The sequence below is a fragment of the Pelobates fuscus genome, chromosome 3 (genome assembly GCF_036172605.1).
Source record: "Pelobates fuscus isolate aPelFus1 chromosome 3, aPelFus1.pri, whole genome shotgun sequence".
NCBI classification, from domain to species: domain Eukaryota; kingdom Metazoa; phylum Chordata; class Amphibia; order Anura; family Pelobatidae; genus Pelobates; species Pelobates fuscus.
Genome location: NC_086319.1, coordinates 400,497,057 through 400,511,660, shown reverse-complemented (window position 1 = coordinate 400,511,660; position 14,604 = coordinate 400,497,057). Strand labels below are relative to the sequence as shown.

The 14,604-nt window shown below is 41.0% G+C and overlaps 1 protein-coding gene across 1 annotated transcript in view; it reads left to right on the top strand.

The window, feature by feature from the left end:
* Window positions 1-14,478, top strand: part of LOC134601917 (extracellular calcium-sensing receptor-like) — a 34,480-nt gene extending 20,002 nt beyond the window's left edge. Inside the window, exons 2-6 of the mRNA XM_063446423.1 lie at window positions 569-731; window positions 1,010-1,301; window positions 1,792-2,616; window positions 9,946-10,186; window positions 13,574-14,478. Of these exons, the coding sequence (XP_063302493.1) occupies window positions 569-731; window positions 1,010-1,301; window positions 1,792-2,616; window positions 9,946-10,186; window positions 13,574-14,478 (2,426 nt within the window). The remainder of the gene's footprint in view (window positions 1-568; window positions 732-1,009; window positions 1,302-1,791; window positions 2,617-9,945; window positions 10,187-13,573) is intronic.
* The last annotated feature ends 126 nt before the right edge of the window (window positions 14,479-14,604 follow it).

Genomic DNA, 14,604 nt, shown 5'->3' with positions numbered 1-14,604 from the left:
GGTGAGGCCTCTCTGTGTGAGAAAGAGATAAAGAGTAGAACTACAGTAGACACATTTGTTTTCCAGACAAAAGTACACTAGGGCTGGAATGTGAGGGAAACTAAGGCTGATATATTGCATATAACTTGCATTGTTTTAGGCTGTTTTTAGTTATTGTTTGGATTTCCTTGTTGAAATCATAAATAATAAGGTTTTCAACGTAAAAAGAAGGTAGGTGTCTAGGTCTTTCATACTTAAGTGGCTGGGACTTTCTAAGCAAACTAAATAAGGACGCGCTGAATGCTCAAGAAATTGTATTACTTTACCACACCTTTGTAGAATGTAAAGAATTCAATGGAGAAGACATAATAATACAGAAGAATAAAGAGATTGATTTTGAACAATGAAGTGGGCTTGGTTCTTTAGCATAACTGTTAGGTAGACTGACAGTATTTACACATAAAGTGTGGTCATAGAGAATATATAAAACGTTGCACCCATATCACACTTATATTTTAAATCTGTTTCAGGGTGAAATTTAAAATATTTATGTCTATGTGGTCCATTATCCTGTCCTACCTCTTTCCAGCATCCCATTATGACATTCAAGGATGCAGTCTTCACGGATCTGATTTGGTTGAGATGTTGGAGGAAGGTGATATCTTAATAGGTGTAGTGCTCCCTTTTCATATTTATAAAGAATACCATAAAATCATGTTTACGGAACGTCCTCCACAGGGATCTTGCAAAATGTAAGACTTCTGTCTTGTATTGTACAGCTTTGTTTCCTCCATTCTGGCTCATTGTCACTCCCCCTAACACCTAACCATGTCCTTATTTTGTAACACATTCCTTTCTAATTTATTTCAACTTTTTTTGTACACATTGTTATAACCCCATAGGACATAGTAGTTCATTAATTTTCCATTTGTCTACCCATGGCGTAATTCTAGATATAATACTTATTCTAAAGCCCAAATAATAATATTGTTTGCAGAGTATAAAGAAATTTTACTCATTATATTCGTAGATTTAGTTTTGAAGTATTTCAGCAGTTTCATGCCATGAAGTTTGCTTTTGACGAGATCAACCGGAGCCCCACTCTACTTCCTAACCTAACTCTGGGTTTCCAAGTCTATGATTCATGTTCAGGAATCCAAGAAGAGCTGGATGGAACTTTAAAGATGTTAACAGGTCAGAAGCAGGGAGTCCCAAATTTCCTTTGCAAGAAATTATCCCCTGTGTCCTCCATCATTGGACATTCCATGTCTTCTTTCTCTATTCTCAATGCTCACGTGCTGGGCTTATACCGATACCCACAGGTATTAGAATAATAATAGTATATTATGATTGTGACATACCCAGCTCTGTTTTATTCAAACTGCTATTTTATCAGTTATAACAATGGTTTAGTGATCTATTCTGGATCCAAATATCACGTGGAAAAAAGGCAGAACCATGCCTAGTCAGTTGTATTAACACATCAAAAAGGCCTAAAAAAACTTTAAAATCATTAAACCAATAACTATATAGTGGAAATAATTTTTTGGTAGTCTTTATATGATAATTCCTGTATTATTCTATCTTATACAGAAAGCTAACCTCTCTTGACTTGCATTAAACAATCTATTTTTTAATTATACGTACTGTCAAATGTTTGCATTAAACATCTATTTATATCTATGTGTATTTAGACAAAAATAGCAAGTTTTACTAGATATCTCTAAACTGGGTACATTGCACAAACTTTTAATATCATATGGCACCAATGAACATGGTATAATTGAATTTTTTTTTTATTTGTTGCCTTAGGTAAGTTACTTGTCAACCAGTTCTGTCCTGAGTGACAAAACACACTTCCCCTCATTCTTCCGTACTGTCCCAAGTGATGCCTTTCAAATCAAGGGTCTCGCACAGTTGGTGTTACACTTTGGCTGGACGTGGGTTGGGTTAGTGGCTGTGGATGATGACTATGGGCATCAAGGCATTCCAGCCCTTAAGCAGGAAATCCTCAGGGGTGGAGCTTGTGTGGCATTCACAGAATATATAACAACTAATCGTATGGAACAAATTCCTCACTTAACAAAGATTGTGAAAGAATCAACAGCAAAAGTTGTGATTGTTTTTACTACAGATGGTGAGACTATGCTACTTCTGGATGAGATGTTGAGGCAAAATGTAACAAGCAAACTTTTTGTGGCCAGTGAAGCTTGGTCCATCTCAAAAATGTTATCAGTGAACAAATATTCTTCACTGCTGTCTGGAGCTATTGGTTTATCCTTCCAAAGCTCAACAATCCCAGGATTTGGACAATTTGTGAACTCCATTAACCCCTTTAAAAACACAGAGGATCCATGGACAAACATATTCTGGAAAAAAGCTTTAGGGTGTAAAAAATGTGACCACACAAACGTCACAGTTTCATGGGATAATTTCACATTCTGTACAGGAAATGAGAGTATGGAGAGTATCCAGGACAGCTTCTACGATGTATCTAACTTACGAAGTGCCTATAACCTTTATAAGGCAGTTCATGTCATAGCTAAATCTTTAGATGATATGAAAAAATGCAGAAAAGACAAAGGACCATTTTATAATGGGAGCTGCCCTGACTTTCATGACTTTAAACCATGGCAGGTACAGATCTCTACATGTGCGAAAATAACTTAACATTCTGCAGAATTGCCTGGGTTTGTGTAAATTAATCATTAAAGGGGCACTGTAGTCACTGTAATTGCTTCATCACTTTGAATTGCTTATTGTGTCTGAAGTCCTATGGTGCCAGCCATCATTTGAACATTAAACTATTTTTAATGTTTTAATGCTTAATGAGATATATCAGCAGCCCATCCCCTCTGTGTAGCTTGTCCTACTGAGGAAGCATTCTCCTGAGCAACAATGGCAGTGATCGTCTGAGAGTGTCATTTGACCATATTCAGTCTATCACTGTCCATTTTAACCACTTTAATGAGTTGAAATGGTTATAGTGCTTACAGCTTTCCTTTAAAAGGGAAAGTATAGGCACAATAACCACTACATGTGAATGTTTTGTCATTAGGCAGCAAGAACCATCCTATAGTCCTTGGTTCAATTATTTTTTGAGGCATCTCAATGGAATTTCTAATGGCAACATTCCACTTCTGCATTAACACTATCATTTTCATCTACATTTTGATAGGTGACTCACTCAGCCAATAACCAATGTACTGTCAGGATCGGGACAGGGATCCAACACGCAGAGTACAAACAGGTACAGGGTACGTATACCGGACCTTAGAATGGCCGGACTAACGTAAGAGTAGAAAAGAATGGTCTAAAGACAAGCCGAGGTCGAGGGAACGAGAGAGCAGGTAAACGAGAGACAAGCCGAGTCAAAGGGTAATAGAGGTAAACGAGGTAGAACAGACAAGCCGGGTCAAAACCAAAGAAACTTAACAGAATACGAGAGCACTGAGTGACTAGACAAGCTAGAACCACGACAGGGCAATGAACAACCGTAGAAAGCCCTCTTTTATACCCTGATTCTACAGGTAATCACGCCCCCGACGAATCTTCATTCGTGCTTGGGTCTTGATTGACAGATCGGGTTGGGTTGTCGTCATGACGTCGGCTACTGAACGCCGCGTCATAAAAGGAAGTGGATCCCTCGCGGCCGGCGTGTAAACGACCGAGGGAACCGCGAGGAACGAGTGACTCAACCCTTTTGCGAGGAAGAACGTCCACGTTTCTCACCTCCACAGAGGTAGAAACAGCAGGTACCCTGACAGTACCCCCCCCTCAGAAACGCCCACCGGGCGGAAGGAACCGGGACGAGATGGAAAACGGGAGTGAAAAGCCCTGCGGAGGCGAGGCGCATGCACATCCTCCTGAGGTATCCAAGACCTCTCCTCAGGACCATATCCCTACCAATCAACCAAATATTGTAACCTCCCCCGGGAGATACGAGAATCGATGATGGAATTGATTTCATACTCCTCTTGTCCCTCAACCTGAACAGGGCGAGGAGAGGATGCCGTGGAGGAAAACTTGTTACATATTAGGGGTTTCAACAAGGAAACATGAAAGGAGTTAGGAATGCGTAAGGCAGATGGAAGAGCCAGGCGATACGCAACTGGGTTAATTCGAGTCAGAACCCTGTAAGGTCCAATGTAACGAGGAGCGAATTTCATAGACGGAACCTTCAAGCGAATGTTTTTGGTACTCAACCATACCCTGTCCCCTGGAGCAAAGACTGGAGCCGCCCTTCTATGTTTATCAGCGTGTTTCTTGAACAACATGGAATTATGCAGAAGAATTTGTCGAGTCTGATCCCACAACTTCCTCAGATTGGCAACATGAACATCAACCGACGGTACTCCTTGGGAAGGAGAAACCGAGGGAAGAATGGAGGGATGAAAGCCATAATTCATGAAAAAGGGGCTAGAACGAGTAGAATCACAAACGAGATTGTTGTGTGCGAACTCTGCCCAAGGAATCAGACCAACCCAATCGTCTTGGTGTTCGGAAACGAAACAACGCAAATATTGTTCGATCTTTTGATTAGTGCGTTCAGCAGCTCCGTTAGACTGGGGATGATAGGCAGAAGAGAAATTCAATTTGATACCCATTTGAGAGCAGAATGACTTCCAAAAACGGGAAACAAATTGGGAACCTCTATCAGAAACAATTTCGGAAGGTATCCTATGTAAACGAAATATCTCTTTAGCGAATATCTCAGCCAATTCAGGGGAAGATGGAAGTTTAGGTAAGGGCACGAAATGAGCCATCTTAGTAAACCTGTCAACCACCGTGAGAATCACAGTCTGTTTTTTAGAAACAGGTAAATCGACAATGAGGTCCATAGCCAGACAGGTCCATGGTTTCTCGGGAATTTCCAAGGGATGCAAAAGCCCACATGGAAGCGTCTGAGGTCGTTTAGTCTTCATACAGACCTCACATGCTTCAACGAAATCCCTAATATCTTTACGTAAGGTGGGCCACCAGAAATCTTTGGCTATTAAGGAACATGTCTTACGAATACCAGGATGCCCAGCCACCTTACTATTGTGAAAGCATTGTAGCAGTTCCAGTTGGAGTTCAGCAGGAACAAAATGCCGTGACTCAGGACTCTGTCTAGGAGCCAGATGTTGTAGCTTCATAATCTCGGCAAGCAACGGAGAATGAATCCTGAGGCTAGTGTTGGCGATAATATTGCACTTGGGAACTATAGAAGAGAAAACCGTCTCAGATATAGTAGAAGGTTCATGTTGGCGAGACAAAGCATCGGCCTTAGAGTTCTTAGAACCAGGTCTATAAGTGAGCACGTAATTGAAATGGGTAAGGGACAAGGACCAACGAGCTTGTCTGGCGGATAAGCGCTTGGCCTCCCCAATATAAGACAAGTTCTTGTGATCCGTCAGAATAGTAACAGGATGCAAGGTCCCCTACAATAAGTGTCTCCACTCCTTTAAGGCGTCTGGTCATATTGGTAATAGGAGCAATAATGGAAGAGTATCCTTTAATGAAGCGCCTATAATAATTGGAGAATCCAATAAACCTCTGAATGGCCTTGAGACCCCTAGGTAATGGCCAATCTAAAATAGACTGGAGTTTATCCGGATCCATCTTAAAGCCTTCCCCAGAAATCACGTAACCAAGAAAGTTTATCTGAGATTGATCAAAACTACATTTCTCCAATTTGCAGTATAACCCATGTTGTAGGAGTTTGCGCAATACCTTTCTGACTTGTCTGTGGTGAGTCTCAATTTCTCTAGAGTGTATTAGTATATCATCTAAATATACAATAACACAATCTTGTTGAAACTCCCTAAGAACTTCATTGATCAGATCCTGAAATACTGCCGGTGCATTACAGAGCCCAAAAGGCATTACCGTGTACTCATAGTGCCCATATCGAGTATTGAACGCTGTTTTCCACTCGTCTCCCTGCTGAATTCTCACCAAGTTATACGCCCCTCTGAGATCTAACTTGGTGAAAATCTTGGAACCCTTTAAACGATCAAAGAGCTCAGTAATCAAGGGAATTGGGTATGCATTTCTAATAGTTATTTTATTCAAACCTCGGTAATCAATGCAAGGCCTTAACGTGCCATCCTTTTTATTCACAAAAAAAAAAAACGGCCCCGGCAGGCGAGGATGATCTCCTAATGAATCCCTTGTCTAGATTCTCACGGATATATTCCTCTAAGACTAAGTTCTCCTTAGTGGATAAAGGATATACATTGCCCCTCGGGGGCATAGTACCAGGTAGGAGATTAATCTTGCAATCAAAGGACCTGTGTGGAGGTAAAGTATCAGCATTTTTCTTGTCAAAGACTGCCTTTAAATCTATGTATCGAGACGGTATTTGTAAGTCTGTAGACTGGGTGGAGTTAACCGGTGTATTACCTATACAAAGTGGTGAGAACTTTTGTAAACACCTGTCCTGGCAACCCTGGCCCCATGAAGTTATCTCCCCTAGCTCCCAATCAATAATAGGGTTATGTTTCTTTAACCATGGATACCCCAGAACTATAGGAACAGAAGGGGAAGAGATAAGCATAAGGGATATATCCTCCTCGTGTAAGATACCAACAGTCAAAATAACAGGTATAGTCTCATGAGAAATCACAGGTTCAGATAATGGTCTACCATCAATGGCCTCAACGGTCAAGGGAGTTTCTCTTAGCTGAGATGGGATAGAGTGTTTCAAAACAAAAACTTGGTCGATAAAACTCTCAGCAGCTCCGGAGTCTATCAATGCCATAGTCTTTATTACTCCCTTCTCCCATGCTAAAGAAACCGGTAGTAGAAGCCTGTGATAAGTGATCCTTATAATTGTGTATAGAGGACAAAATAGAAACACCCAAGGCCTGTCCTCTAGAGAAACTTAGGTGCGAGCGTTTCCCGGACGATTGGGACAATTTAGGCGAAGGTGCCCTCTTACTCCACAATACATACACAATCCCTCCTTTCTTCTGTACTGTCTCTCCTCTTCTGAGAGGCGAGTATTGCCTATTTGCATAGGTTCAGAAAAAACTGGGATAGTGGTTTTAGGACTTTGAAATAAAGGCGCTAATTTAAAGGAAGGTCTACGAATATTATCACGAGTGTTCTGTCTCTCTCTTAAACGTTCGTCAATACGAGAAATAAAGGAAATTAGATCCTCCAGATTTTCAGGGAGCTCTCTAGTAGCCACCTCGTCTAGGATTAAATCAGATAATCCGTTTACAAATACGTCTATATAGGCCTGTTCATTCCACTTAACTTCTGCCGCCAAAGACCTGGACTCTAGTGCATAATCCACAAGGGTTTGGTTATCTTGTCTAAGGCGCAATAGTAATCTAGCTGCATTGACCTTTCTACCTGGAGGGTCAAAAGTTCTTCTAAAAGCAGCGACAAAGGCATTATAATTATAGACTAACGGGTTCTCATTCTCCCACAGAGGATTAGCCCATCTCAGAGCCTTATCAATGAGGAGTGTGATAATGAATCCAACCTTTGCCCTATCTGTAGGGTAAGAGCGAGGTTGTAATTCAAAATGAATACCAATTTGGTTTAAGAAACCACGGCACTTCTCCGGAGAACCACCATAACGTACAGGGGGTGTAATACGGGAAGAAGCACCTACAGTGGCTACTTCTAGACCTGAACTTACAGGAGAGATGGACGTAGCTCGCATCTCCTCCGGTGGATTACTAGATCGAGATAATAAAGCTTGCAGCGCTAGAGCCATCTGGTCCATTCTGTGATCCATGGCATCAAATCTAGAATCGGAAGGACCAACCTGAGTGTTTGTACCTGCAGGATCCATGGCCCTGTCGTAATGTCAGGATCGGGACAGGGATCCTGTCAGGGTCTTACCTGAGTTGGGAGTCTGTAGCGCAGATATGTCGCTCACCCTTGCAGATAGCCACAGGCCGAGGTGGTCAGGTAAGAATTCACCTGGCCTGTGGGTCTGTGCACGGGGGCTGTGCAGGATGCAGTACCAAATTCGCAGGACAGGCAAAGGCAGAACCAGCAGGATAGTCGAGGGATAGCCGAGGTCAAAGGATGCCAGAGGTTAGAATAAACGTAGTCACAAGCCGAGGTCAAATATACGAAGCAGAATAAACAGGAACACTGGTACGACACAGGAACACAGATCAAAGACTTGACAATGAGTGCAGGGCGAGGCTGGGTTTAAATACCCTGCTGATGAAGATCAGAGTCAGGTGAGAAGCAGACAAGTCAAGGTGCAGCCCCCGGTGTAGTAGCCAAGCCAGGGTGAACAAGACCGGAATCAGAAGTCTCTGGTAAAGCTGCTGTGGCTCAGAGGCAGAGAGCAGGACTGGGATAGATAAGTACCCCGGTTCAAGTCCCCTGTTGGGAATTCCAGGAGCGACCACGTCTGGCCGTCTGTCTCACAGGTGAGTACCCTGACAGATCCAACACGCAGAGTACAAACAGGTACAGGGTACGTATACCGGACCTTAGAATGGCCGGACTAACATAAGAGTAGAAAAGAATGGTCTAAAGACAAGCCGAGGTCGAGGGAACGAGAGAGCAGGTAAACGAGAGACAAGCCGAGTCAAAGGGTAATAGAGGTAAACGAGGTAGAACAGACAAGCCGGGTCAAAACCAAAGAAACTTAACAGAATACGAGAGCACTGAGTGACTAGACAAGCTAGAACCACGACAGGGCAATGAACAACCGTAGAAAGCCCTCTTTTATACCCTGATTCTAAACAGGTAATCACGCCCCCGACGAATCCTCATTCGTGCTTGGGTCTTGATTGACAGATCGGGTTGGGTTGTCGTCATGACGTCGGCTACTGAACGCCGCGTCATAAAAGGAAGTGGATCCCTCGCGGCCGGCGTGTAAACGACCGAGGGAACCGCGAGGAACGAGTGACTCAACCCTTTTGCGAGGAAGAACGTCCACGTTTCTCACCTCCACAGAGGTAGAAACAGCAGGTACCCTGACATGTACAAATAAAGATGAAATGAATACTGCTAATGTTAAAATGGAATTTCTGAATTAGCAATGCTTGTGTGCAGGAGCCTAAGCTTCAGGTGCCTTGGAGACTCCTAGTATTGGTGAAAACTATTTTGACCAGGAACTAAAGGACAGTCCCTGCAGCCTAATTGCACCATCATGTAGTGGTTATGGAGCATAGACTACTCCTTTGACATATAATTAGTTGCAGATTCTCATAATGCTTACATATAGTTTTTGTACAGTCCCAACAGAGACGGTTTTATCCAGTGACCACTCATGGCAAAGACTAGTCTAGCCAAGGCAGTGAAAGGTTTATTCTTGCACTGTCCTTGCTGGTAACTTGATTAAACCACTCATCATCCATGTCAATTAATTATCACAGGCATACTTAGCACAGTGGTTTTCAAATCTCGACTGACACAGTGATAAGTGGGTTCCCTATTCTCATTGCGATAAGAATGATGGGAATGACACAGCGAGGCAGAAGCTGCTTTTTGCTGTAATTCTGTGATAACAGTTGTTAACTCAATTAATTATAAAACATGGAAAACACTTTTTTTTCTAGAATATTCTGCTCTTCCCACATTTAAATAAATAAATGATAAAAAAAAGTTTTAAAGAAAGTTCAACATCACAGCTGGCAGTAGTACTGAACAAAAGAAATTGGTGATTTTAGATCCAGTTCAGTCTTAGCTAAGTCTGTGCCTCCTCGAATTATCCTCTATTCCACCAACGCCCCCCACCATCCTCTTTAAAACTCTAGCCCTCCCTTCACTATACCTAAAATAAGTCTGAAGGATTAAGTTCTTCAAACCCAAAATATGTATTTCTAATATTTTGGAAAAGATTCCTACTTGGATGTGATTGACTAGACTATGAATAAAGGAAATATGGATACAATGATTGGTTGCTAACTGCTTTTCAAAATTCAGAGATATGTTTTTCAGTTTTATAGAATGTAACTTCATAATAAATGTTGCATGATAGTCTTTTGATCTCTCCTCCAGCTATCATATTATGTCCAACAAGTACGGTTGACGCTTGACAATGGACAAGAACACTTCTTCGACATGAATGGTGACCCACCTGCAGTGTATGATATTGTAAACTGGCAAATGAGGGCAGATGGCACAATAAGGCACATAAAAGTTGGTGGCTATGATACCACAAAGGCTAAAGAGAATGTCTTTCATATCAATGCAACTGCTGTCCAATGGTCATCTTATGAAGGACAGGTATACTGTGAAAGTAATTATGTTTGGACTCTTCCTTTTGCATTTCCAACAAGCTGTGTTACCATCATAAGGTCTTCTGCTAGCAGGGTGGTATCCAGAAAGCCACACCTTTTTTTCTTTTTTCTTTAATTGTTTATTTGCATCACAACGAGTAGCATTTTGATATCAAGTACACATAAATCATTAGCAATGATAACAAATCATCAATAGTAGCAATGCATGCAACATTAGTTTTTTTTGTTTTAAAATAAAATAAAAAATAAAAGTTACAGTAAACAAAAAAAATATTGCAAGCTAATAATCCCTCTGGGGCATAAGGTGACTTCACAAAATATAAGGGTACTTTTAGGGACTTATGCACGCTACAAGCTACACTGTGTTTAAGGATTGCAGTAATAGATTATAAATGATCACCAACTATTTAAAAGGAACTATAGCTATGTTGTACAAAGAAGTGCACTGCAATTTCAGCTATCCTAAATTATGACTAATACTGCATATGGCTAAATTAAAGTCAAACCTAGCAGCCATGCTGGACTGCAACTAAGTGGGGCAGCATTTTTTTTTATATATATAATGTTTATCATGAAGCAATCACCTGCTATTTTAATTTTGCCATCATCTGTTTATGGCACTGGGCAGCAGGCACTGAGCTCTCAATTCCAGGCTGTCAGTGAATACTTTGATTTTAAGGTTTAGCACAGAATCAACTATTAAAGACAGGAATGAGAGAAACAAACAGCAAGGAGAGTTAGTGGTCCTTAACCCCTTAAGGACACATGACATGTGTGACATGTCATGATTCCCTTTTATTCCAGAAGTTTGGTCTTTAAGGGGTTAAAGATGATACAAAGTGTTTACAGTGCCACAAGTGTTCATTTAACAGCTAAAAGAACGCAAAAATGGCAATAAACCCTGGGCGGTGTAGGCCGTAATATGGGAAAATGAACAGTGCAAAAAAAAAAAAACGTAGTCACTGATAAAATTAGGAGATATTATTTGAAAAAAACGCACAACACCCTTGGTGTTGTAAAAAGGGACGGAATGCATCCAGAGTGACAATGGGAAATGATGTCAGATGCAGACACCTCAGAAATGCCACTGATGGTTATCCAGAAACCAAAACAATCTGCTTGTTGTAATATGAGCATAGATATTGCATTCATATAGTAATTCCATCCATTACACTGAAATATCTGTGTTCCAGGCAGTTACCCAGAAATAATACTGATCTCATTAGTCGGTCATTATTCCTATAGCCAGGTAATCGACAATGAGTGGTTTAAGCACTTATATATAATACATAAGAGGAAAATCTGACAAGCAGGGTGCATGGCTCTGGTTCTTGCAGAAAAAAAATCAGCGTTAGCCTAGATAGAAAACAACAACAAAGGCCAACACAGACCTAACAGAGTTTTGTGATGGACTTGCTGGTTTTGATTTAGAGTTTGAAGCACTGCTTATCAATTAGATAAGTTAGGGCCCTCCACTGCAAGTCATAGCTGGATTTTTAAGGTTTGAGGGCCCTAGGCAGGGTGGAAGATTGCGGATCCTCCGATAGCCTTGGACTGTTTCTGTAAATGGTGAGTGTGTTGACTGAATATTGTGTATGAGAATGATTGTTATGTTATCCAGAAGCATCAGGGACTGCTCTAAAAGTGGTCTGTACCTGATATTGGTACTGACCACAATCCTCCATCAATGAAGTGAGAGAGCACAGGGCCATGCAGGGAGGTCTGTTGATCTACTTGCGACTCAAGAAAAGTACACTAAATGACCTGTCTGAAACTGTGCCCTACGTTCACCTTATGGCCGCCTTGGTCACCTTATGGGTAATATGCTACTGCTGCCTGAGATACTGTATACATGCAGTTTCTGTGCTACTTAGTGCTTGAAGAGGAATTATACTGCTGTGGTAAAGCAGCTGGGCAAGAAGTGGACATCCCTTAACTAGTGGCTGTCATGTAGGTAAATAGATAATTGAGTTGAAAAATCAATATTCAATTGAATTAATATTAAAAGAAAACGAAAATCTCAGTAAAATTGTGCCCCCCATTAAGAGCAGCATATGACCAATATGTCCACTCTCTTGCTAACAACATTTACAAACAACAGTAACACTACTTTCATTCTTATTTGCTCTGATTCCTTCACCCCAACAAGCTACCTCATCCAGGTAATCCATAGAACAGTGGCTCCCAACCCAGTCCTCAAATACCCTCTAACAGTCTAGGATTTAGGGATTACCCAGTTGTGTCTAAGGTGTTTTCAGGAAAAAACAAAAACACTTTAGACATAACAGGGTAATCCTTAAATCCAGGACTGGTAGGGGGTACTTGAGAACTGGGTTGAGAACCACTGTTCTAGGGAAAATAATCTGATATTAGTTATTTTGTGTAATGAAAGATGGATTGCCCAATGTTTTTTTGTTTTGTTTTTTACATTTCTTTTCTTTTATAATCACTAATATCGTTTCAATTGATGGGCCATGACAAATTTAAACTTTTAGAAATTAACTATGGAACAACCCACTGGCCATCAAACAGCCAGGTAGGATTGCAGCCTATTTCCATTAGGTCCCCTGAGACATGAGGATGTCTACTAAGCAGTGATATTTTTTCTTTATTTATTTTTTGCCCATTTGGGCAATTGAGTGATCCTTTAAGTTGCTACAGATGAGACACTGATCTAACCAATCAGTGTCCTATCCCTAGGAATGTTTGAAAAGTATATTTGGCATGCCTGTCAGATTTACACATGTGTAGTTGGATTATCTCTTCACCTTGCAACATCCTGACAGGTGGAGAAGAGAGGGAATCTTATCAGTGTGATCATAAAGAGCAGGCTCGGGTCTTGGTTCACTCTCTTCTGCTGGATCACAATTATTCCCTGTTTCTGTCATTAGTGAACTAGTCTGAATCTAAGAAGGTCACACATGTCATGTGTCCTTAAGAGGGAGAGGGGGAGGCTGAAAAAGTCTCTGCTAGTGAGAGGTGTGCCCAACAATGCAATCTGACCAAGTGTATAGTAAGTTTCTAAATGTTTATAACATTCTCAATTTCAAGTGTATTTTTGCTAAATGTTGGTTTGCATAATTTTTGCTTGCTTAAGGGTTTACTTGCTGGTTTAAAAAAAAATATATTGTCAATTGATGTTTAATGCATGTTCTATCTTGTCCTGCAGATACCTGTTTCAGTCTGCACTCAGAGTTGTCTTGCAGGATTTAGGAAAGTGTTAAGTAGAGATATGCCTGTATGTTGCTTTCAATGTGCTCTGTGTCCTTTGGGAGAGATTTCCAACACAACAGGTGCATTTACTACAGTTATTTACAGAAGCATGCCAGGCCTAGTCAAATACTTCATATTAATTGGGTGACTATATTTTGTATCTTTTCTTTTAGACTCAGTTGACTGCTTCAAGTGTCCATGGAATATGTGGCCCAATGACCAGAAAGACACATGTCTCCTGAAGAACAGAGAGTTTCTCTCCATTGAAGAGCCTTTGGGTGCTGCCCTAGCTGCTACAAGTGTTCTCTCATCCTTGCTGCCAATTTCTATTGTTGGGCTTTTCATGTGTTATAAAAATACCCCTATTGTCCGAGCAAACAACCTCTCCCTAAGTTGTCTTCTCCTAATGTCAATGTCCCTCTGTTTCCTCAGCTCCTTAGCTTTTATAGGTTACCCTCAGCGTGAGAAATGCATTTTTCGGCAAGTTGCATTCGGCACAGTCTTTACACTTTGTGTATCTTGTATTTTAGCCAAAACGCTCATGGTGGTTTTTGCCTTCATGGCCACAAAACCTGGTAGCAGTTTAAAGAGATGGGCTAAGCCTCTGGTTTCCTATATGATAATTTTTGTATCCTTCTTCTTACAATTAATTGTGTGCATCTCATGGATCTCATTTGCCCCTCCTTTCCCAACAAACAACATACAAACCAAACCAGGAATTATCATTGTTGAATGTGATGAGGGTTCACCCACAGCCTTCTGGTGCATGCTGGGATACCTTAGTCTCCTGGCCACCATCAGTTTCATTGTTGCCTTCTTGGCCAGAAGACTTCCTGACAGTTTCAATGAAGCCAAGTTTATCACCTTTAGCATGCTAGCCTTCCTCAGTGTCTGGGTTTCCTACATCCCAGCTTCTCTTAGTTCCACTGGAAAGTACACGGTGGCCATGGAAATCTTTGCCATCCTGTCTTCAAGCTGGGCCCTGTTGAGTTGCATGTTTGTCCAAAAATGTTTTATTATATTGTTCAGACCAGAACTGAATTCTAAGGTACATCTGATGGGGAAATCACAAAATTAACATTATTTCAATAAAACTCTTTGTAAAGATTAAGGTCCTTTGTCCATTTTCTATAAGAAGAAGCAACTTCATTATTGCCAAAACAAATTACACTAAATGGTAATTTTTGTCTTGCAAATTCCTGAC